The 24,406-nt window shown below is 51.8% G+C and overlaps 1 protein-coding gene across 1 annotated transcript in view; it reads right to left on the reverse strand.

Moving 5' to 3' along the window:
* PTCH2 (patched 2) overlaps positions 1-24,406 on the reverse strand; it is a 36,305-nt gene that overhangs the window by 1,684 nt on the left and 10,215 nt on the right. Inside the window, exons 3-22 of the mRNA XM_073643578.1 lie at positions 22,721-22,910; positions 22,296-22,365; positions 22,074-22,165; positions 8,489-8,684; positions 8,275-8,396; positions 8,048-8,195; positions 7,545-7,676; positions 7,310-7,465; positions 7,129-7,221; positions 6,888-7,013; positions 6,364-6,482; positions 5,880-6,285; positions 5,481-5,793; positions 5,138-5,280; positions 4,633-4,813; positions 4,184-4,464; positions 3,957-4,094; positions 3,577-3,719; positions 929-1,028; positions 415-690 (exon numbers count right to left, since the gene is read on the reverse strand). Coding sequence (XP_073499679.1) covers positions 415-690; positions 929-1,028; positions 3,577-3,719; positions 3,957-4,094; positions 4,184-4,464; positions 4,633-4,813; positions 5,138-5,280; positions 5,481-5,793; positions 5,880-6,285; positions 6,364-6,482; positions 6,888-7,013; positions 7,129-7,221; positions 7,310-7,465; positions 7,545-7,676; positions 8,048-8,195; positions 8,275-8,396; positions 8,489-8,684; positions 22,074-22,165; positions 22,296-22,365; positions 22,721-22,910 — 3,425 coding nt within the window. The remainder of the gene's footprint in view (positions 1-414; positions 691-928; positions 1,029-3,576; positions 3,720-3,956; positions 4,095-4,183; positions 4,465-4,632; positions 4,814-5,137; positions 5,281-5,480; positions 5,794-5,879; positions 6,286-6,363; positions 6,483-6,887; positions 7,014-7,128; positions 7,222-7,309; positions 7,466-7,544; positions 7,677-8,047; positions 8,196-8,274; positions 8,397-8,488; positions 8,685-22,073; positions 22,166-22,295; positions 22,366-22,720; positions 22,911-24,406) is intronic.

Genomic DNA, 24,406 nt, shown 5'->3' on the forward strand with positions numbered 1-24,406 from the left:
TGGCCACTAGGTGGCACATGTAGCTGGGTGGCGCTCTTCTATTGTAGCTATTTACCTTTTGCAAAATATATTTTACATGTGTGGAAGGGTTTTTCTCTAGAGAATGACCACTAGGTGGAGCTCTTTTATTGTAGCCATTTACTCCTTGCAAAATATATTTTACATGTTCACAAGGGTTTTTCTCTAGAGAATGGCCACTAGGTGTCACATTTAGGTCTTTACCACTTGCAATATATATTTTACATGTATGCATGTTTTTTCTTTAGAGAATGGCCACTAGGTGGCACATGTAGCTCTTTACCACTTGCAATATGTATGCATGTTTTTTCTTCAGAGATTGGCCACTAGGTGGTGCTGTTCTACTGCAGTTCTTTTACTCTATTTTATGAATGTTTTAGTCTCCGGATCACTTACCATGATTTTGGGATGCGAGGGGCTTTTGCTTGCTTCCAGCAGGATGTGTGATGGTTTTGGGGGGATGATATATGGGCTGCGCTCATAGAGTTGGGGATCATCTTCCTCCACCCCTGATGTTGCGGTGGTCTCAGAGTAGTATTCGGAGGACTCCTCGGGATCACTGAATCCCCCTCGTCCTCCGGCTTTGTGCTGCATGTAGAAGGTGTGGTGGTTGAGATGCGGCGGCTCAGGTGTGGGGGTAGGGAGGCAGTTACCGTTGTCTGCAGGAGTCACCTATGGATGAGGAATATTGGTAAGTCCATAATCACACAGATGATAGAAGGTTGGCGCATTCAGACGTCTGTACAGATCAGACCTCAAAGCATGGACCGTCCGTGGCCCTCCCGACCCGAGTGTGACAGCTGCATAGAAATATATGGGTAGGGAGACCCGCGGCCAGTCTGTGTATTGAGGTCCGATTTGTACGGACGTCTTAATGCGGCCGTACAAGATGTCTCATAGTAGGACTCACCTCAGCCGGAGGTCCAATCAGAGAGAGCAGCACCGGGAGCAGAACCAGCCCGTTCAGCAGCCCCAGGATGGTGAGAATCGTGAGCACAGCAAAGAAATACCTGCAGAGAAGAGAAGACACATCATCACGGAGGGTCCCTCGTAGAAATGCAATTATTATTTATTATAACAGGGCAATGCATTTAATTTCTAAACTACAACTCCCAGCGAGCTGAACTGATTTCTGCACTGGATTTTTAAAGGGCCAGTCTGGCTAAGTCAGAGCATAGGACCCTGCTGCTTCCCTGGGGATTCCTTCCCCGTCAGTGGGGGGGTTGCCCCGGCTTCCTGAACTCTCCCTCCCCCCCCACCCCACTATCCATCCATTACAACCTGCATTCTGACCCCCAGGAATGGGGGATGGGAGAGTGTCACACACAGCGTGAGAGCGCACGGCGGATGCAAGGAGAGCGTCTTGGCACAGAATAAAACTGAAGGCAGAACTGGGTCACCTGTCCCGCTGCCAAGAACAAGGTCTGTCCGGACCTTTATAGAAGCTTTAACACCACGAAAAAAAAAAATACCTTGGTGGTCCGCGTAAGGGGGAGGGAGGGAGCGGGACTCCGGCACCACATTAGCCACTGGTGGAGGAAGGGTTAAGTGGTCTCTGCTCCAAGATGTGAATCAGCAGAGTTCTTAGAAGTGGGATGTGATGTTTATGTTGGGTGCAGTAATCTCCCCTCTCATTGAGTGTTTAGTTTAGGAGTTTGGGGGGGGGTGGAGAACATCTCTGAGGGACTTCAGCTGTTTACACCAAACTGTGCGCAGAATGTCTGTTTACATGAGGGATCGCTGTGCTATTTCCTGATCAGTCAGGACTTGCTCCGGCTCCCTCCTCCCCCGCTCTTCTAAACAAGACCTCCCAGGTTGACGAAGGCTCTTGGACGGGATTCAGACTCTGCGTCTTTCTAGACATGGCAGCACGCTGGGCTGTAATCTCCTGCCAGCTCAGCCCCTGACCCCAGGTCCAAACTACGTCAAACCTCTGCGGAGGGTTTTAAATATTCCTGTTAACCTCTGCATTGCTGAACGCTCCAGAATGTGAATATTTGCAGAAAAAAAAAATGCAAAAACACAAGAGGTCTAAAAGGGGCAGACATTGACATTTTCTGCTGGACTTTCTGTTACTTTTTAATAGAAATAAACCAAACAAACACAGAAGCTTCACTGTTCGGCCATATTCACACATTCACGTTTTGCGGTCAGAATACAGAGCGGCCGGGGGTCTCCTGACCTTGACTTGTCAGCCTCATATATGCCTATGTGGCTGCTGACTTCGAGTCGGCCGCTCCGTGAACCGGTGACAATTCGGCCTCAGGGTCTGTGCACACGACATCTTTTTCAGGTGGAAAACCCCCCTGAAAAAGCGCTAAGGAAACACTGTTAAAAGAAAGAACCAGATCCTTCTTTAGGCCTTCTGAAGACGCTTTATACTTTACTATATAAGTCAATGGGAAGGCTCAGAAAGATGCCTGGAAGTCGCCCGGGAGTTTTTTTTTTAAGCATTTTTGCTTTATAAACCACCAGCAGTTTCTTCATTGTTTTTCTGCATAGTGTCAGCAGCATACACCCATGGTTTCCGGTGTCCATCAATGAAGCCATAGAGAAATAGAATTTTAAAAAATGTTCCAGTGCAAAATATGATCCAAAAATGCTGGGACAAAGTTAAAAATAACGCCCAAAAAACACCACCAGCCGCCCATAAACATTGGACACGCTCCAAGGGATTCACCAACAAAAACACCAAAAAAGAAAAATGCTTCAGGATTACAAAACTCCGGAGAAAAGGAGCGATTCTGCTTGAAAAATGGACGTTTTTGACTGCAGGCTAAAAAAAGCAGTATGAACACACCCTTAGGGCTCATGCACATGACCGTATCTTCAGAGCAAGTGCGTTTCGACAAAACATCGGATCACACTCGGACCGATGTTATTCTATGGGGACAATTTTTTCCTTGAACTGAGCCAGTCCAAGGAAAAAAAAAAATCGCAGGATGCCCGAGGTGGAACCGATTTTCGGATGGCTCTCGGCCATGCAAGTCAATGAGTCCGTGGAAAACATCAGACGGCACTCGGATGACATCCGACATTACTGTAACGTGACCAGGGATTTCTGCCAGTCACAGAAACCTCTGCAATAAATATATATTTATTTATATATATATTTTTTTAACTAAGTGATGAACATTAAAAAGCACTGCAGATTGGTGAGAGTCCGGGTCCTGAGAATCCCACCGATCACTCATAACATTTGTCTGATGTGTGCACATGGAGCTGTATGGGATCAATAACAAATCTATGAGCCCCTACACCATTCAGGAAGAAGGAAGCCGCTCCTGCTCCCAGAACAGCCCACATCAGACAAGAGTTTGGAGCAATACCTGGGGGTCTCAGAACAGGATCCCCAACGATCTGCAGGGCATCTCATGGCACATTGTCAATTAAAAGATAAAGTAAGGTGTAGGTTCTCTTTAAGGGGCTTTAAATGTCACAAGATAAACCCGATATGGACTCTACATGATAGGAGGCAGAGTAATAGTAAAGCTGTATAATGTGTTGTAATCAATCACAATACATCCAGAACAAGAGGCTTTGACACCAGAACTGTACCTTAAAATAAAGTCAAACTCGGATCCTGCCAGCATCAGCACCCCGAGAAGAGTGGATATGGCGCCATCCAGAACCGGGGCAAACATATGTTCTAGGGCGAGTACAGAGCGCTGGTTCCGGTCACCAATAGCAGTGAGAAATCCCTGCAGGCAAAATATAGGATTAGTTTCTAGAAATAAATTTAAAAACTTCCTAAATATCTTCCGTGTCTGTATTCCTTTTGAAACACACTAAAACCGTATGGATTATTTTGCTGTGATTTTTCGAAATTACAGGAAAAAACTCTCCAGGTTTTCCCACAATTTGGCAACGAGTGAACACAGCCCAATTGTAATCATCCCATTGTCTTTGATTGACAAATAGTTGAGCTGGCGACTCACCAATGCCACGTGAACGGTGAACTCTACTCCAATGCCAACAGAGGCGATGAGGATTACCACAGGAATGGCGCTGAGCTTGATGCCAATCAGTCCCATAATGCCAAACAACTCCACCGTCATCATAGCCAAGATGAAAACCTACAGCACAAAAACAGGGGCCGGTGAGTCCAGCAGTCGTGGCGCCTCGTGCCTTATTCTGATAGCTCGGCAATATTATGGGGTCTTACAATGATTCCGGCCGTCCATGGATTCAGCAGGAGGAGGGCACACACCAAAAATGTACACGCCAGGACGATGCTGATCGCCAGGAGGAACCAGTGACGCAGACCGATGTACTGCTCCCAGAAGAGGAAGGGGTAACCACTGGGGTAGCTGTACACCCCCTGCTCCGCAAACTCCTTGCACACCGAGCGCACACTCTCAATGGCTTCGATGAAATCGGACGTCTGGCGTAAACCGTTCAGATAGAAGGGAAACTGGGCAAATTCGATAGGTTCGGCTGCCGAAACTGGGGAGGAAAGGGATATTTTAATTTTCACAAAGATGATTGGTTATCATCTACCCATTTTCAAAGCATCAGAGACATCACCAGGGAACGAGGCGCCACGTGCCGCTTGCCTCAGAGACGCTGCCGATACCTAGTAGATGGGATATAAGTACAGAGATATCAACTCACTTCTCAGATTTTCCCCAGTAGTGTCGTATCGATCGTGGATCCATTCTGGTGGTTGAGGGTAAAAATTGGCCTGAGAGGCGGCGTAGCCCAGGGGATCATTGCTGACCCACACCGTCAGGTAGATGTAAAAAGCATCCTGAGGAATGAGGCCGTTCTCGTCCACCAGTCGCCGACTAGTCAGCTGCGCAGGGGGAAGAATAGAACAATGTATTAAGGTAACACAAATGTACTTACAAGTCTGTGAAGTTTACACATTAGACCAATGTGGGCAAAACCCGACAGACTAATGAGTATCGGGGGCCTCCCGACTCTTCCCCGACAGATGATCTCAGGGGACAGTTAAGGATTCGGCATGTCCGATTTTGTCCTCGGTGAGATGAGCAGACGCCGGAGGAGTCTGACAGCTGCCGTCTCAGTAAAAGACACGGGAGTCGGGACAGATTGCTGGGGGTCGATCACAGCCGATAGCTATTTATTATGTAAAAAAAAAAAAAAAAAAATCTACCTGATCAATATTGAAGGGATCCTTTTTGTTTCCTGTCTGGATTAGGAGTTTGTAACCCAGGATGCCGTCTTCGGTGCCGTTACGGTAATTATCCTGTGTGATGCGGCCAGACTGCCAGTCCTTGTCGAAAGAATCCTGGAGGCCTGTTGGAAGGGAAGGAAAATTTACTATAAAATTACTTGGCGAAAAAAAAAAGGAAATCCTGACATTCGCTTTCACATAAGGTCACGTGGCTCCATCAGATGCACCATCTATGCTGAATGTGGCACCATACACCGTCACGGGTGGTCCCACCATGACCAGCGACCTTCCTTTGTACATCATGATACATTTGGATCCTCACCTCTCAGCCAGTCCTGGAAATAATGCAGCCACATTTTGGGCAAGTCTCTTCCTTCCTCTCGAACAACGTACTTGACAGAGCCAAAGGACTCGTGAAGTTCGTACAAGGACTTCTGAGCCTTGGGGTAATCAAAGCCTCCCTTTGTAACAATGAACATGTTGTAGAAGGAGAAGTATTTGAACTGAGCGGAGATAAAGTTGTATTCCTTGGTCTCTCGAGGAACAATGTCCGTCAGGTAGAGGCCATCATGAACCATGGTGGTCCCGTACAAGCCGAGGCCTAAAAGGGCCATGAAGAGAGCAACCACGATCCCCTAGAAAGAAGAGCAGCAGAGGCCTCAGTACAGGAAAATCTTCAGGTTTCACCAGATCTAAATTACCGTTTGGTCACATAGCTCACCTTCATTTCCGGCTTCAGCAGTAAAGGCGCGTACTTCTCACGGGCAAATTCGGACAGGCTCCACTTCAGAAATGGAAGAGGGACGCACTCGCGCCTTCCTTTCGTTTCATTCACTTGAGACAGCAAATCTCGGGTGGAGCTGGAGGGGCTGAAGACCTGAGACCCCAAAGGGTCCACAGTGGGGACAATGACGGAGGGCGAGGTGGAGATCTGGGAGGTCGGTGGTAGGATGGTGACCACATGGTGCCCAGATGAGTCACACTGAGTGAAAGCCTGGACGGTGGTAGTGATATGGGTGCTGGTAGTGATAGTGGGGTTGCCGTATGATGACGGATGGTAAGTGTGATTGTCGTTAGCGTCGGGCATTTCTTGAGGCTGAATCTGGATCACTCTGGAGGAGCATGGGCTACAAACAAGAAACAGGGTTATAAACCATTCACATCCTGACCCATCATTGCATAATGCAATATTAATAATTATCTACCTGTAGAAGCAGCAGAGGATGTCCAGCCTCTGATCTTCTCTACGCTGGAGATCCAAGCTCAGAATAGCAGGAAATATAAGCAAAACCATTGCAAAATTGAAGACGACCACAATAGCAGCCTGAAAGAAGAAGAAGGGTATGGAGATACTTCGTCATCATCATCGCTTACGTAACGTTTCTATAGTTCACATTCCAGACTTGTTGTATATAATTAGGTGGAAACATCCTGTAGTCTCCAGTCCACCCTTATCTCACAGACCACCCAGAAAGTCCCAGCCCCTTCCCCCCACAGCCTCCAGGGAAGTGACATCTTAATGTATCCAAGGCCTTTGTACTGATGTCACCTTTCACCTGAGCAGCTCGTACAATTCCCATTAGAGACTTCTGGTGCAGTCTCGCCTTTCACTACCCTCCAGGGTCACTGTAATTGTAGTGCGGAGGTTGACGGACCCCCTCATATGCTCTGCACATAGAGGAGGAGGGTCCCTCTGTCGTGTTTCACTGTGTAAGGTGGGTAACGTTACCTGCAGGGAAAAAGCCCGCAATGCTGGGATTGGAACCAAAGCCGCCATAAAGAAAGCAATCATATTATTGATGGACGTCAGCGCCACACTTGTACCCGTGCGCCTCAGGCATTCGCCAGTCCTTTCCTGCCACAATAAAAAAAAAAAAAACATAAATGAGAGGTGTGGATGTGAGTGGCAGCGTCAGTGGGTGGTCTATAAGGCGAGAGCTATTTTAATGGATGTAAATGAGGTCACTCACCTTTAATGGGGTACTCAGGCCAGCCTCGGTGAAAGCATGCGCCAGCAAGAACATGTCATCCACACCGATACCAAGCGCAAGAAATGGCAGCACCTTTAAAAGGGAACATTTTATAAGATTGCTGGAAGCGTTCAGTGAGCTGCACAGCATGAAAGTAAGTTGTAAGGATTTATTCATTTACCTGGGTTGTTGCAGCGTTGAAGGAGATGCCAAGAAGGGAGCAAAGTCCCAGTCCCGATGCTACGGAGAGAGCCACAAGGAGGACGCCGGCCAGACCCACGGCTCCTTGCGACTTGGAGCAATCCCAGCGCAGCATGGTGACGCAGGCGTAGGCCAACTACGGGGAGAGGAGACGATTTACTGACCCTGTTCCCAACATCATCAATCACTACCAAGGTGAAAGCATCGGTCCCTACCATCAGCAGGTACCCGCCGGCCACACGGATGGCGCTGACGTCAGAGAAGGACTTCATGATGTCATTCAGGGTGGTGGTGGAGAAGGCGTGGATGTTCTGCGAGGAGTTCTGCGGGATGGACTGCTGCGCTTGCTGTGAACAGATGACATTTTGTTATCATCACCCTATGTCTACAATTACCATTGCCCATGTGAGGAGGACGAGGAGGCGGCGGCGGGACCCCAATGCCGGTCTGCCTGGTACATAATATAGATTACTGGATCTCTCCTCTCCTTGTTATCTTATCCTTCCCCGCCAAACAAATCCCCCCTCTAAACAAAACGCTGATGACTGCAGATGCTGGGGGCGCGGAGGGCAGAGGTTGGTTGAGGTCACCTGGTCTCTGGAGAAGCTCCAGCTCCTCTAGGTAAACCCACCCCCATTCTTTTTACTGAATCCCCCTTCCCCAATTAAAAATAGCCCACCCATGGACACAAGTTGAAAGTATGATAAAAGTCACAAACCTCCACAAGCTTTCGCTGCCACGACTCCAATATGGCGGCTGCCTTCTCCTCATTCCAGTTGATGTCATGGATTTCGTAGTCATCTTTGAAGTGTTCGTACAGCTGCCCCGGACTCATCAGGAGGTACATGGTCTGCAGAGCTTCAGCGCTAAGAGAAAGAAGGACGTCAGCATCAGGGGATCGGCCACGGAGCAATGACCGGCTCTGCTTAGAGAACTGCTCTCTACCTCTTTAACTCTCCGGTGGTCCCCCTGGACATCCCGCCTAGAATCAGCTCCTTTTGCCAATACATGAACTTCTTGGAAAATCCGTGGCAGCCATTCTGAAGTGTGGCGACAATGTCTGGGGTCTACGATGGAACACGGACGTATATATTAGAATATTATCCTGGTTCTTACAGGAAAAGCAGCTCTGGTAGGAGAGGACATTGCTGGTGCTAACCTCTTGTGACTTCTTGTTAGGAGAACTTTCGGGACACTCGGAATCTGTGGGGTCGAGACAAGGCCGCTCCATGTACGCTTGTCCCACCTCGGCCTTGTCCAGCATTTCTTTGAAGCCGTCGAGGCTGGTGAATTGGCTGAGCTCCTCCATCAACTGAATGGGGTCCAAGTTTGTCCATTGAATGTCTCTCCTTCCCCTGCAAATAAGAAAGGAATGAAAAATTATGTCATTATATATTGCGAATCTGATAACATTCTGCAACATTTTACAAGCGAGGGAATTGTCCTGTATTGTTTTCAGGGGTCCAACAAGCTGACGGCCACGAACTGTCGGGGGGCACTGATGTATATGATGGGAATTAAGCTGGTCATGCACATTAGATGGCCATCAGATGACTGTTGGCCCGAACAACTGCCCCGGCCACCAGCCCCGGCCTACGGTCCCGGCCGCCACCCCCATACACAGGAGAGCTTGTTCAGCCGTGAGCTCCCGTGTTCTCTATTAATAAAGCTACTGGCCGACGGCTTATCACAATATGAAAGGGAGTCTGAAATCGGACAGGTCCGACCGACATCTTCCCAGACATTCAGTCGCCCGATGCCCCATACTCATTAGACCGTCGTCAGCCGAACCCATTGATATCGGCGGCTTTATGTATGCCCATCTTTAGTGTTTGATGACTTAAGTCAGTGCCACCAGCTTGTGGCTCTTCAGTTACTACAACTCCCATCATGCTTGGAGTTGTAGCTTTGCAGCAGCTGGAGAGCCAGAAGTTGGGGTGCACAACCATGCCGGATTATCAGGCTCTCCTATATTGCCCCGTTCACACTTGCGCTTGTTCTCTTGGTTGCAGATAGTAAGAGTTGCAGCGAAGGTGGAAGAAAAAACTGATATTAAACCTTTTTTTTTCTATTGAAATAGTTTTGACTGATGCTTTCCCCCCTTCTCCAAGAGCTGCGTCCCCCTCCTTACCCGATGAGGCGTGCCAGATGCTAAGAGAAATAAAAAAAGAGCATGTATTATCCTGTTACACAGGGGAACAAAGCTGTGTACTCCCATTTCATCAGCACGTAGCGCAAGTCAGGGCAATTATCAGCAACTCGCTAACATCTTGATAGACCGAGAATCCCTGCAAGAAATGCTGGGAAGGTGGTCGGGATGGTGGGTTCTACGGCTGCAGCATGGGGGGCCGAGGAAAGCCGGGCGATAGGAAAAGTCTCCAGGAATGAGCCCAGCGATGCCTGACGGGAGCCGGACTGGAATATTGTGATGCTTTGTGCTTCGCTCCCTCCGAAATCTCTGCTTGCTGTTGGTGAATGGAAACGATCATTGGCAGAAGTGTGTCCTGGTTTGGTTCTGATCACTTGTTACAATGTATCGAAGAGCAAAACTGTAACACACACACACTGTAATGAGCACCGCAGCTGTGTGAGCAGAATTCAAGGAATCCCCGATAATTACATCCGCTGACGGCAAGCGGGGAATGAAAAGTGCACGAAAGTCTAAGTTAGACAACATTTTGCATTGGATCTAGTGGAGGAGCCATATTAGATGGGAAAACGACTTTATAAGGTGGAACGACATCTTAAATGACAGAAGAACCTGACAAATATGGCGGCTGGACCCTCTATTGGGGGGGGTCTCAGAGTTCCAATGAACTTGAAATCCAGCATCGGATGGGTTAACAGTGAGCTAAGAAAATTCTCACATGAAAAGGGGGCATCCACTTGGATCTGGGGGCCTCCCGAACAACTGGCTCATATAGAGGCTATGGGTCCCTTGCATCCCCTCTTTGGATGCTGGGAAATTCACCATTTTTACCCCTCCAAAAGATGTGATGACCCCACCTAACAAGTTCTGTGTTTTCTCAAGCCCCCAGATAAAGGGAGGTGAATGAGGGGGAGGGAGGAGAGAGAGAGGGAGAGGGAGGAGGAGGTAGAGAAAGGAGAGGAGAGGTAGGTGGAAGGGGGCAGCTTTATTTTACTGCCTCTCCATGGTCCAAAACATCCCTGAGTGCAGAATACTCCGGGGCCACGAAAAAAGAGAAAAAAAGGACACCCCGGTGCCACCAATCATCAGCCATCTAGAGAGAGAGCGGTCCAGATTGTATCTGCAGAAGAGAAAGATACAAAGTCCTCCTCCCCCGGAGGGCGCCGCTCCAGCCGGGGACATTAGCGGAGAAGGGGACACAACACAGAGAATTGCTCTGGTGGGTGAGGGAGGGGCAGTGCAAATAATTCATTAAATCTGGCCAGAAACGAGGCTGATTCTTCCAGATTCCCACATACCAAGCGGCTGGCAGTTGCTTCCACAGTGAAGTCCCTTTATCCGTCCTTTTTTTGCTTCACTGAAGCCAACTCAACGCTTTTGTTTTTTGCACACATTACTGCTCCTTTGTTCTGCAGCCTCTCCCTCTGACTCCGGCCTTAAAGAAGAGGGAGAGATCCCCGAGGCTGAACTGAAGCGGAAGAGGCCAGAACCTAGAGCCGCCGATAGAAACCGCAGCAACGGCCTGCAGACTATCGCACAGAGTATACAGGTCAGCAGCCTGCGGACTATCGCACAGAGTATACAGGTCAGCGGCCTGCGGACTATCGCACAGAGTATACAGGTCAGCGGCCTGCAGACTATCGCACAGAGTATACAGGTCAGCGGCCTGCAGACTATCGCACAGAGTATACAGGTCAGCGGCCTGCAGACTATCGCACAGAGTATACAGGTCAGCGGCCTGCAGACTATCGCACAGAGTATACAGGTCAGCGGCCTGCAGACTATCGCACAGAGTATACAGGTCAGCGGCCTGCAGACTATCGCACAGAGTATACAGGTCAGCGGCCTGCAGACTATCACACAGAGTATACAGGTCAGCGGCCTGCGGACTATCGCAGAGTATACAGGTCAGCGGCCTGCAGACTATCACAGAGTATACAGGTCAGCGGCCTGCAGACTATCGCAGAGTATACAGGTCAGCGGCCTGCAGACTATCGCAGAGTATACAGGTCAGCGGCCTGCAGACTATCGCAAAGTATACAGGTCAGCGGCCTGCAGACTATCGCACAAAGTATACAGGTCAGCGGCCTGCGGACTATCGCACAGAGTATACAGGTCAGCGGCCTGCAGACTATCACAGAGTATACAGGTCAGCGGCCTGCAGACTATTGCACAAAGTATACAGGTCAGCGGCCTGCGGACTATCGCACAGAGTATACAGGTCAGCGGCCTACAGAGTATACAGGTCAGCGGCCTGCAGACTATCACAGAGTATACAGGTCAGCGGCCTGCAGACTATCACAGAGTATACAGGTCAGCGGCCTGCAGACTATCGCACAGAGTATACAGGTCAGCGGCCTGCAGAGTATACAGGTCAGCGGCCTGCAGACTATCGCACAGTATACAGGTCAGCGGCCTGCAGACTATCGCACAGAGTATACAGGTCAGCGGCCTGCAGACTATCGCACAGAGTATACAGGTCAGCGGCCTGCAGACTATCGCACACAGTATACAGGTCAGCGGCCTGCGGACTATCACACAGAGTATACAGGTCAGCGGCCTGCAGACTATCACAGAGTATACAGGTCAGCGGCCTGCAGACTATCACACAGAGCATACAGGTCAGCGGCCTGCGGACTATCGCAGAGTATACAGGTCAGCGGCCTGCAGACTATCACAGAGTATACAGGTCAGCGGCCTGCAGACTATCACACAGAGTATACAGGTCAGCGGCCTGCGGACTATCGCAGAGTATACAGGTCAGCGGCCTGCAGACTATCGCACAGAGTATACAGGTCAGCGGCCTGCAGAGTATACAGGTCAGCGGCCTGCAGACTATCGCACAGTATACAGGTCAGCGGCCTGCAGACTATCGCACAGAGTATACAGGTCAGCGGCCTGCAGACTATCGCACAGAGTATACAGGTCAGCGGCCTGCAGACTATCGCACACAGTATACAGGTCAGCGGCCTGCGGACTATCACACAGAGTATACAGGTCAGCGGCCTGCAGACTATCACAGAGTATACAGGTCAGCGGCCTGCAGACTATCACACAGAGCATACAGGTCAGCGGCCTGCGGACTATCGCAGAGTATACAGGTCAGCGGCCTGCAGACTATCACAGAGTATACAGGTCAGCGGCCTGCAGACTATCACACAGAGTATACAGGTCAGCGGCCTGCGGACTATCGCAGAGTATACAGGTCAGCGGCCTGCAGACTATCGCACAGAGTATACAGGTCAGCGGCCTGCAGAGTATACAGGTCAGCGGCCTGCAGACTATCGCACAGTATACAGGTCAGCGGCCTGCAGACTATCGCACAGAGTATACAGGTCAGCGGCCTGCAGACTATCGCACAGAGTATACAGGTCAGCGGCCTGCAGACTATCGCACACAGTATACAGGTCAGCGGCCTGCGGACTATCGCACAGAGTATACAGGTCAGCGGCCTGCAGACTATCACACAGAGTATACAGGTCAGCGGCCTGCAGACTATCACACAGAGCATACAGGTCAGCGGCCTGCGGACTATCGCAGAGTATACAGGTCAGCGGCCTGCAGACTATCACAGAGTATACAGGTCAGCGGCCTGCAGACTATCACACAGAGTATACAGGTCAGCGGCCTGCGGACTATCGCAGAGTATACAGGTCAGCGGCCTGCAGACTATCACAGAGTATACAGGTCAGCGGCCTGCAGACTATCGCAGAGTATACAGGTCAGCGGCCTGCAGACTATCGCAGAGTATACAGGTCAGCGGCCTGCAGACTATCGCAAAGTATACAGGTCAGCGGCCTGCAGACTATCGCAGAGTATACAGGTCAGCGGCCTGCAGACTATCGCAGAGTATACAGGTCAGCGGCCTGCAGACTATCGCAGAGTATACAGGTCAGCGGCCTGCAGACTATCGCAGAGTATACAGGTCAGCGGCCTGCAGACTATCGCAGAGTATACAGGTCAGCGGCCTGCAGACTATCGCAGAGTATACAGGTCAGCAGCCTGCAGACTATCGCACAGAGTATACAGGTCAGCAGCCTGCAGACTATCACAGAGTATACAGGTCAGCGGCCTGCAGACTATCGCAGAGTATACAGGTCAGCGGCCTGCAGACTATCGCACAGAGTATACAGGTCAGAGGCCTGCAGACTATCGCACAGAGTATACAGGTCAGCGGCCTGCAGACTATCGCACAGAGTATACAGGTCAGCGGCCTGCAGACTATCGCACAAAGTATACAGGTCAGCGGCCTGCGGACTATCACACAGAGTATACAGGTCAGCGGCCTGCAGACTATCACACAGAGTATACAGGTCAGCGGCCTGCGGACTATCGCAGAGTATACAGGTCAGCGGCCTGCAGACTATCGCACAGAGTATACAGGTCAGCGGCCTGCGGACTATCGCACAGAGTATACAGGTCAGCGGCCTGCGGACTATCACAGAGTATACAGGTCAGCGGCCTGCAGACTATCGCACAGAGCATACAGGTCAGCGGCCTGCAGACTATCGCACAAAGTATACAGGTCAGCGGCCTGCGGACTATCACACAGAGTATACAGGTCAGCGGCCTGCAGACTATCACACAGAGTATACAGGTCAGCGGCCTGCAGACTATCGCAGAGTATACAGGTCAGCGGCCTGCAGACTATCGCAGAGTATACAGGTCAGCGGCCTGCAGACTATCGCAAAGTATACAGGTCAGCGGCCTGCAGACTATCGCAGAGTATACAGGTCAGCGGCCTGCAGACTATCGCAGAGTATACAGGTCAGCGGCCTGCAGACTATCGCAGAGTATACAGGTCAGCGGCCTGCAGACTATCGCAGAGTATACAGGTCAGCGGCCTGCAGACTATCGCAGAGTATACAGGTCAGCGGCCTGCAGACTATCGCAGAGTATACAGGTCAGCAGCCTGCAGACTATCGCAAAGTATACAGGTCAGCGGCCTGCAGACTATCGCAGAGTATACAGGTCAGCGGCCTGCAGACTATCGCAGAGTATACAGGTCAGCGGCCTGCAGACTATCGCAAAGTATACAGGTCAGCGGCCTGCAGACTATCGCAGAGTATACAGGTCAGCGGCCTGCAGACTATCGCAGAGTATACAGGTCAGCGGCCTGCAGACTATCGCAGAGTATACAGGTCAGCGGCCTGCAGACTATCGCAGAGTATACAGGTCAGCGGCCTGCAGACTATCGCAGAGTATACAGGTCAGCGGCCTGCAGACTATCGCAGAGTATACAGGTCAGCAGCCTGCAGACTATCGCACAGAGTATACAGGTCAGCAGCCTGCAGACTATCACAGAGTATACAGGTCAGCGGCCTGCAGACTATCGCAGAGTATACAGGTCAGCGGCCTGCAGACTATCGCACAGAGTATACAGGTCAGAGGCCTGCAGACTATCGCACAGAGTATACAGGTCAGCGGCCTGCAGACTATCGCACAGAGTATACAGGTCAGCGGCCTGCAGACTATCGCACAAAGTATACAGGTCAGCGGCCTGCGGACTATCACACAGAGTATACAGGTCAGCGGCCTGCAGACTATCACAGAGTATACAGGTCAGCGGCCTGCGGACTATCGCAGAGTATACAGGTCAGCGGCCTGCAGACTATCGCACAGAGTATACAGGTCAGCGGCCTGCGGACTATCGCACAGAGTATACAGGTCAGCGGCCTGCGGACTATCACAGAGTATACAGGTCAGCGGCCTGCGGACTATCGCACAAAATATACAGGTCAGCGGCCTGTGGACTATCGCAGAGTATACAGGTCAGCGGCCTGCAGACTATCGCACAAAGTATACAGGTCAGCGGCCTGCAGACTATCACACAGAGTATACAGGTCAGCGGCCTGCAGACTATCGCAGAGTATACAGGTCAGCGGCCTGCAGACTATCGCACAAAGTATACAGGTCAGCGGCCTGCAGACTACCACACAGAGTATACAGGTCGCGGCCTGCAGACTATCGCAGAGTATACAGGTCAGCGGCCTGCAGACTATCGCACAAAGTATACAGGTCAGCGGCCTGCGGACTATCACAGAGTATACAGGTCAGTGGCCTGCAGACTATCGCAGAGTATACAGCTCAGCGGCCTGCAGACTATCGCACAGATATACAGGTCAGCGGCCTGCAGACTATCGCACAGAGCATACAGGTCAGCGGCCTGCAGACTATCGCACAGAGTATACAGGTCAGCGGCCTGCGGACTATCACAGAGTATACAGGTCAGCGGCCTGCGGACTATCACAGAGTATACAGGTCAGCGGCCTGCGGACTATCGCAGAGCATACAGGTCAGCGGCCTGCAGACTATCGCACAAAGTATACAGGTCAGCGGCCTGCAGACTATAACACAGAGTATACAGGTCAGCGGCCTGCAGACTATCGCAGAGTATACAGGTCAGCGGCCTGCAGACTATCGCACAAAGTATACAGGTCAGCGGCCTGCAGACTACCACACAGAGTATACAGGTCGCGGCCTGCAGACTATCGCAGAGTATACAGGTCAGTGGCCTGCAGACTATCACAGAGTATACAGGTCAGTGGCCTGCAGACTATCGCAGAGTATACAGGTCAGCGGCCTGCAGACTATCGCAGAGTATACTGGTCAGCGGCCTGCAGACTATCACACAGAGTATACAGCTCAGCGGCCTGCAGACTATCGCACAGATATACAGGTCAGCGGCCTGCAGACTATCGCACAGAGTATACAGGTCAGCGCCTGCGGACTATCACACAGAGTATACAGGTCAGCGGCCTGCAGACTATTGCACAGAACAGTGCAGAGTATACAGGTCAGCGGCGTGCAGATTATCGCACAGAGTATACAGGTCAGCGGCCTGCAGACTATCGCACAGAGTATACAGGTCAGCGGCCTGCAGACTATCGCACAGAGTATACAGGTCAGCGGCCTGCAGACTATCGCACAGAGTATACAGGTCAGCGGCCTGCAGACTATCGCACAGAGTATACAGGTCAGCGGCCTGCAGACTATCGCACAGAGTATACAGGTCAGCGGCCTGCAGACTATCGCACAGAGTATACAGGTCAGCGGCCTGCAGACTATCGCACAGAGTATACAGGTCAGCGGCCTGCAGACTATCGCACAGAGTATACAGGTCAGCGGCCTGCAGATTATCGCGCAGAGTATACAGGTCAGCGGCCTGCAGACTATCGCACAGAGTATACAGGTCAGCGGCCTGCAGACTATCGCAGAGTATACAGGTGAGCGGCCTGCAGACTACCGCACAGAGTATACAGGTCAGCGGCCTGCAGACTATCACACAGAGTATACAGGTCAACGACCTGCAGACTATCGCACAGAGTATACAGGTCAACGACCTGCAGACTACCGCACAGAGTATACAGGTCAGCGGCCTGCAGACTATCACACAGAGTATACAGGTCAACGACCTGCAGACTATCGCACAGAGTATACAGGTCAGCGGCCTGCAGACTATAGCACAGATATACAGGTCAGCGGCCTGCAGACTATCGCACAGATATACAGGTCAGCGGCCTGCAGATTATCGCGCAGAGTATACAGGTCAGCGGCCTGCAGACTATCGCACAGAGTATACAGGTCAGCGGCCTGCAGACTATCGCACAGGGTATACAGGTCAGCAGCCTGCAGACTATCGCACAGAGTATACAGGTCAGCGGCCTGCAGACTATCGCACAGGGTATACAGGTCAGCAGCCTGCCGCACAGAGTATACAGGTCAGCGGCCTGCAGACTATCGCACAGTACACGGCTCAGCGGCCTGTAAACTATCACGCAGAGCAGCGCAGAGTATATGGCTCAGCGGCCTGCAGACTATCGCACAGAGTATACAGGTCAGCGGCCTGCAGACTATCGCAGAGTATACAGGTCAGCGGCCTGCAGACTATCGCACAGAGTATACAGGTCAGCGGCCTGCAGACTATCGCACAGAGTATACAGGTCAGCAGCCTTCAGACTATCGCACAGAGTATACAGGTCAGCGGCCTGCAGATTATCGCACAGAGTATACAGGTCAGCGGCCTGCAGATTATCGCAGAGTATACAGGTCAGCACCCTGAAGACTATCGCACAGAACGGTGCAGAGTATACAGCTCAGCGGCCTGCAGACTATCACACAGAGTATACAGGTCAATGACCTGCAGACTAACGAACAGAGTATACAGGTCAGCGGCCTGCAGACTATCGCACAGAGTATACAGGTCAGCGGCCTGCGGACTATCACACAGAGTATACAGGTCAGTGGCCTGCGAACTATCGCACAGAGTATACAGGTCAGCGGCCTGCAGACTACCGCACAGAGTATACAGGTCAGCGGCCTGCAGACTATCACACAGAGTATACAGGTCAACGACCTGCAGATTATCGCAGAGTATACAGGTCAGCACCCTGAAGACTATCGCACAGAACGGTGCAGAGTATACAGCTCAGCGGCCTGCAGACTATCACACAGAGTATACAGGTCAATGACCTGCAGACTAACGAACAGAGTATACAGGTCAGCGGCCTGCAGACTATCGCACAGAGTATACAGGTCAGCGGCCTGCGGACTATCACACAGAGTATACAGGTCAGTGGCCTGCGAACTATCGCACAGAGTATACAGGTCAGCGGCCTGCAGACTACCGCACAAAGTATACAGGTCAGCGGCCTGCAGACTATCACACAGAGTATACAGGTCAACGACCTGCAGACTATCGCACAGAGTATACAGGTCAGCGGCCTTCAGACTATCGCACAGAGTATACAGGTCAACAGCCTGCAGATTATCGCACAGAGTATACAGGTCAGCAGCCTGCAGATTATCGCACAGAGTATACAGGTCAGCGGCCTGCAGACTACCGCACAGAGTATACAGGTCAGCGGCCTGCAGACTATCGCACAGAACGGTGCAGAGTATACAGCTCAGCGGCCTGCAGACTACCGCACAGAGTATACAGGTCAACGACCTGCAGACTATCGCACAGAGTATACAGGTCAGCGGCCTGCAGACTATTGCACAGAGTATACAGGTCAGCGGCCTGCAGACTATCACGCAGAGCAGCGCAGAGTATATGGCTCAGCGGACTGCAGACTATCTCACAGAGCGGCACAAAGTATACGGGTCAGTTATGGAGCTGGACGAATGTTTATAATTATTCTATCGGCTGCACAGATCTCCTGTATTGGGGCGCGGGGCGGCCGGACGCGGTCAGGATCCATCACATGTAGGTTCAGAACAAGTCAATTACAAAATCATCTCCTGCCCGACTCCATATTTCCTTTTGGTGCCTCCTGCCCCCGCTCTCCCCACTTACTTATCCTCTCTTTATATTTTGCTTTCTCTTCTTCATTCTACTCTCCAAGTTTCTAACTTTCGATGTTTCGCTGTCTCCATGTCACACTCTCTTTCTCTCCTTGTCGCTCTCTTTCTGTCTCCATGTCTCGCTCTCTCCTTATTGATCTCCTCTCGCTATGTATCACTCTCCTTCTCATGCTCTCTCTCCATGTCACTCTCTATGTCTCGAACGCCTCTCACTCTCTCTCCTTGTCGCTTTTTCTCTCCCTCCTTCTCTCGCTCTGTCTCCATGTCTCGGTCTTCTCTCGCTCTTTCCTTGTCACTCTCTCCATGTCTTGCACTCCTCTCGCTCTCTCCATGTCTCGCTGTCTCTCCATGTCTCGGTCTCTCTGTGTCTCGATCTCCTCTCGGTCTCTCCATGTCTCGCTCTCCTCTCGGTCTCTCTGTGTCTCGCTCTCCTCTCGCTCTCTCCATGTCTTGCTCTCCTCTCTCCATATCTCGCTCTCTTTCTCACTTGCTCTCCTTGTCGCTCTCTTTCTCTTTTTGTTGCTCTCTACACATCTCACTCTCCTTCTCTTGCTCTCCTTGTCGCTCTCTTTCTCTCTTTTTGCTGCTCTCTCCACATCTCACTCTCCTTCTCTTGCTCTCCTTGTCGCTCTCTTTCTCTATCTTGCTCTCCCCATGTGTCACTCTCTCCTTGTTGCTCTCTTTCTCTCTTGCTTGCTCTCCTTGTCGCTCTCTTTCTCTATCTCGCTCTCCCCATGTGTCACTCTCTCCTTGTTGCTCTCTTTCTCTCATGCTTGCTCTCCTTGTCGCTCTCTTTCTCTGTTTGTTGCTCTCTCCATGTCTCACTCTCCTTCTCTTGCTCTCCTTGTCGCTCTCTTTCTCTATCTTGCTCTCCCCATGTGTCACTCTCTCCTTGTTGCTCTTTCTCTCTTGCTTGCTCTCCTTGTCGCTCTCTCCACATCTCACTCTCCTTCTCTTGCTCTCCTTGTCGCTCTCTTTCTCTATCTTGCTCTCCCCATGTGTCACTCTCTCCTTGTTGCTCTTTCTCTCTTGCTTGCTCTCCTTGTCGCTCTCTCCACATCTCACTCTCCTTCTCTTGCTCTCCTTGTCGCTCTCTTTCTCTGTTTGTTGCTCTCTCCATGTCTCACTCTCCTTCTCTTGCTCTCCTTGTCGCTCTCTTTCTCTATCTTGCTCTCCCCATGTGTCACTCTCTCCTTGTTGCTCTCTTTCTCTCTTGCTTGCTCTCCTTGTCGCTCTCTCCACATCTCACTCTCCTTCTCTTGCTCTCCTTGTCGCTCTCTTTCTCTGTTTGTTGCTCTCTCCATGTCTCACTCTCCTTCTCTTGCTCTCCTTGTCGCTCTCTTTCTCTATCTTGCTCTCCTCATGTGTCACTCTCTCCTTGTTGCTCTCTTTCTCTCTTGCTTGCTCTCCTTGTCGCTCTCTTTCTCTGTTTGTTGCTCTCTCCATGTCTCACTCTCCTTCTCTCGCTCTCCTGGTCGCTCTCCTTCTCTCGCTTTCTCCTTCTCTCCCTCTGTCTCCTCACTCAGTTCTCCCCTCTCTTTTACAGCTCTTTATTCCACCCGCGGCCTGAATAATGGCAGCATTTCAATTTGTTTAGCGACTGAAGCCATTTACACATCATTAGCATGAGAATACGTTCTGTTACCATTTGCTGACAAAGCCGGCGCTCAGCTTGGGCCCCATATAGATAAACACACTTGTAAACACAAAGAATAGTCACTATTGTCCCGCTTCCATCTTCTGTTCCTCCCCCCCACAACCCACCAGAAGCCTCCGCAGCCCCCCAGCCTTAATAGACACATAATTGCCAGAGTGAGATTGAGGGAGGGTGAGCCGGGGAGATACTTGAAGTCCTGCGGGGGCCACACCGGCTCAGTCAAGGTTGCCACAATGTGTAAATCTGGGGCCGGAATCTGGAGGGATGACACTTTCCTGCGCCTCCATGATAGTGACAGAAAGCCGACATGCTCCATTATCCGTCTGTCATGTTTGTTTAAGAGGCGGCTCAGACGACCACCTTCAAATTATTAAATCAACGGCCAGCGATAAGCAATAAACGGAACGTATTTACAGGCGTCCTAAACCCCAGAAATAAGTGTTCAAAAAATATCACTTGATTATTAGAGGAGGGAGTGCGGACGGCTGGTGGGGGAGAGGACGGCTGACGGGGGAGAGGACGGCTGACGGGGGAGAGGACGGCTGACGGGGGAGAGGACGGCTGACGGGGGAGAGGACGGCTGACGGGGGAGAGGACGGCTGACGGGGGAGAGGACGGCTGACGGGGGAGAGGACGGCTGACGGGGGAGAGGACGGCTGGTGGGGGCGCGGACGGCTGGTGGGGGCGCGGACGGCTGGCGGGGGAGAAGACGGCTGACGGGGGAGAAGACGGCTGACGGGGGAGAAGACGGCTGACGGGGGAGAGGACGGCTGACGGGGGAGAGGACGGCTGACGGGGGAGAGGACGGCTGACGGGGGAGAGGACGGCTGACGGGGGAGAGGACGGCTGACGGGGGCGAGGACGGCTGACGGGGGAGCGGACGGCTGACGGGGGAGCGGACGGCTGACGGGGGAGCGGGACGGCTGACGGGGGAGAGGACGGCTGACGGGGGAGAGGACGGCTGACGGGGGAGAGGACGGCTGACGGGGGAGAGGACGGCTGACGGGGGAGCGGACGGCTGACGGGGGAGCGGACGGCTGGTGGGGGGAGCGGACGGCTGACGGGGGAGAGGACGGCTGACGGGGGAGAGGACGGCTGACGGGGGAGAGGACGGCTGACGGGGGAGAGGACGGCTGACGGGGGAGAGGACGGCTGACGGGGGAGAGGACGGCTGACGGGGGCGCGGACGGCTGACGGGGGCGCGGACGGCTGGTGGGGGAGCGGACGGCTGGTGGGGGCGGGGACGGCGGGTGGGGTTGGAGACGGCGGGTGGGGGTGGGGGCGGGGACGGCTGGTGGGGGAGCAGACGGCTGGTGGGGGAGCGGACGGCTGATAAGGGCGCGGACGGGTGATAAGGGCGCGGACGGGTGATAAGGGCACGGACGGGTGATAAGGGCACGGACGGGTGATAAGGGCACGGACGGGTGATAAGGGCGGCTGAGGGTGACGGGGGAGCGGGCGGCTGACGGGGGATCGGACGGCTGATAAGGGCGCGGGCGGCTGACGGGGGATCGGACGGCTGATAAGGGCGCGGACGGGTGATGGGGGCGCGGGCGGCTGACGGGGGATCGGACAGCTGACAGGGGCGTGGATGGCTGATTGCCCGCCATTGCCAGGTGGAGAATTACTTACGGTAAATACGCAGAGCCTCCCTGCAGCTGAGACCCTTCCCAAAAACAATCCAACGGGGTGATGATGACACACGGGAAAAGCTTCTCGATCATCTACAAAACAGGAAAAAATCCCGCCAGCTGTTATTAAAATAAAATAAAAAATATCCCACTTTGTGGCTCCCACTTAATTCTGCTTTCAAAGGGAGGGCCCCCATATTAGCTCTCTGCACGTTGCACTCACCCGCTCAATCATCCCATTCTCGATTATCGGGACACCTGACTTGTAGCAAATCTTGTTCAGATCCCACGACCTGGAAAAAAAAAAAAAGAAATGATGAGTAACGATGCGGTGACATAATATGGCGACTTCGGTCGTGACGGCAAAGGTCGCTATGTCACAAGTGAAGTGGGTCCGATTTTTTTTGCGACTTCCTTGTTGCAGCCGTGGCCCCCTGAGCGACCCTATTCACTTGCGATGTAGCAGGGTCACGTGGCCAAACTCGCCGTGTAGTCCCTGGTCTAAAGGATCCACGACAAACCCTTCCCATACTTAATTCATTGCATGAAATGTGATTGATAGCTCTGCCTTCTAAGAGGTTCTGCACACAAGACTATATCACAATCCCAGCTTCCCGTCATGGCGGCCTGTAGCTTTGTGGCACTTACTTTCCGTACATTGAGACCTGCACTTTGCTAGCAGCCAGCGCAGCACTGAGGTGCAGCATTAGAGCCTCTTGGGTCAGGATATTTTCGCCTTCCGTCTTCGGGGTCTGGATGAGCATTTGCGAGGTGTAGACGGACTCCTCGCCCATCTTCTCTTTCGTGTAGCTGAGCTCCTGGCTCACCCGACTTCCCACTGGAGGGGAACAAGAAGGAGTGTTCAGTAATTTTGCATCGGGGTCCTGCATTCCTGGCTGGTGTATGACATAATGCAAAAGTACATAATACAAGACAGGAAATTCCGAGAGTTAATACCCTCACGTGACCTATCAGGCTCTTCGGAGGTCATATATATATAAAAATAATAATATATATCACGTATGATCTGGTGGAGCAGAATGGGTTAAAGTGCCCGTGTCATAATGAGCTCTCGGTTTGTGGGAACGGTATGGCCGGGGTATTCACCGCGCCGCTTGCGAACTTTGTGAGCACGAAAGAAAGTTTCTTGTCATTAGTGTTAATTTGAAGGAGCGCTGGTCCATCTGGGCTTCAAAGCCCATTGAGCAGAGGCTGAGGAATTTCAACTCCCTAATTAACCCAGGGAACAGACATGAAAAGAGACGGCGATGGGACCCAAGGACGCAAACTTCAAAAGGAGAGGTTGCTGCAAAGGATGGGAGAAGTGTGTATGGTGGGTAAGTGGGGGACACGGAGAGGTAGCCTGGACAAATAAAAAGGTGCATGGAAACATCCTGTAAAAATGATCTACCTACCCTAAATCATGGGACCCCGCTAACCCAACCTCAATAAGAGGCCTGCGGTGGAGCTAACTTCCTGCAGGAGCAGCAGAACCGGGCAGGCAGGCGGACGGCGACCATAAATACAGTTTATTAGAAGGAAGCGTTGTAATTACAGGGGGCCCATGTTTTATGTTGCCTCCTGTCCTGTCTTCCTTCATCCATCTGGACCACCCATAGTGGAGGTTCATCTCTCATCTGTTCACCATGTGATGCAGACACATTGCTCGCTTGCTCTCTCGCTCGCTGCAGACACACAAACTCCCACGCAAAGGGAAAAAAAAAACGTTCCCTACTGGACGGCGAGCAAGAAAAATGGAAAGAGCCTTAATTGTCCAAATCTGAGGTCGGGACCCGAGAAAGCCGAGCAGACAGGATCTCTAGGAATAACAGTCCAGAGGACAAGTGGCACTCAGTGTCTGCCGGACAGCAAGGTCACTTTGTTTTTTTCTTAGTTGTCAGGTTTGAGGGCCACCAGTGCTCGTACCGGGGGACACTTAGAATAGGTGGTCCCCTGCTGGTGCATTTCACTACAATCTCTCGTCCTGCTGGGACAACCCCTAAAATACTAGATGATCTTGGGGGGACTTGGGCGCAATCAGATGCCCTTTGGCTCTAAAGTTGGCCATACATGGGAGACCACTGTCGTCACACCCGACTCCCCCCAATATATGAGAATCGGCCTGGCTGAGCAATGGGGGGGAGAGGAAAAAGCCGCTGCCAGACTCCTCTGGCAGAGGCCTCTTTACACATCAGATAGTCGGCCAGTTCCAACAATGTGTATGGTGGGCTTCACTCATTAAAGGGAGGTCCCAAATGGGAAGATCTCACTCCACCAGATTAGAAGAGTGGTTAATGCTGTGTATGACCTGCGTTAGGGAAGGAGATAGGGTAA

This window comes from Phyllobates terribilis, unplaced genomic scaffold, assembly GCF_046119375.1.
Source record: "Phyllobates terribilis strain yellow unplaced genomic scaffold, ASM4611937v1 Scaffold_8__6_contigs__length_399053987, whole genome shotgun sequence".
Lineage (NCBI taxonomy): Eukaryota > Metazoa > Chordata > Amphibia > Anura > Dendrobatidae > Phyllobates > Phyllobates terribilis.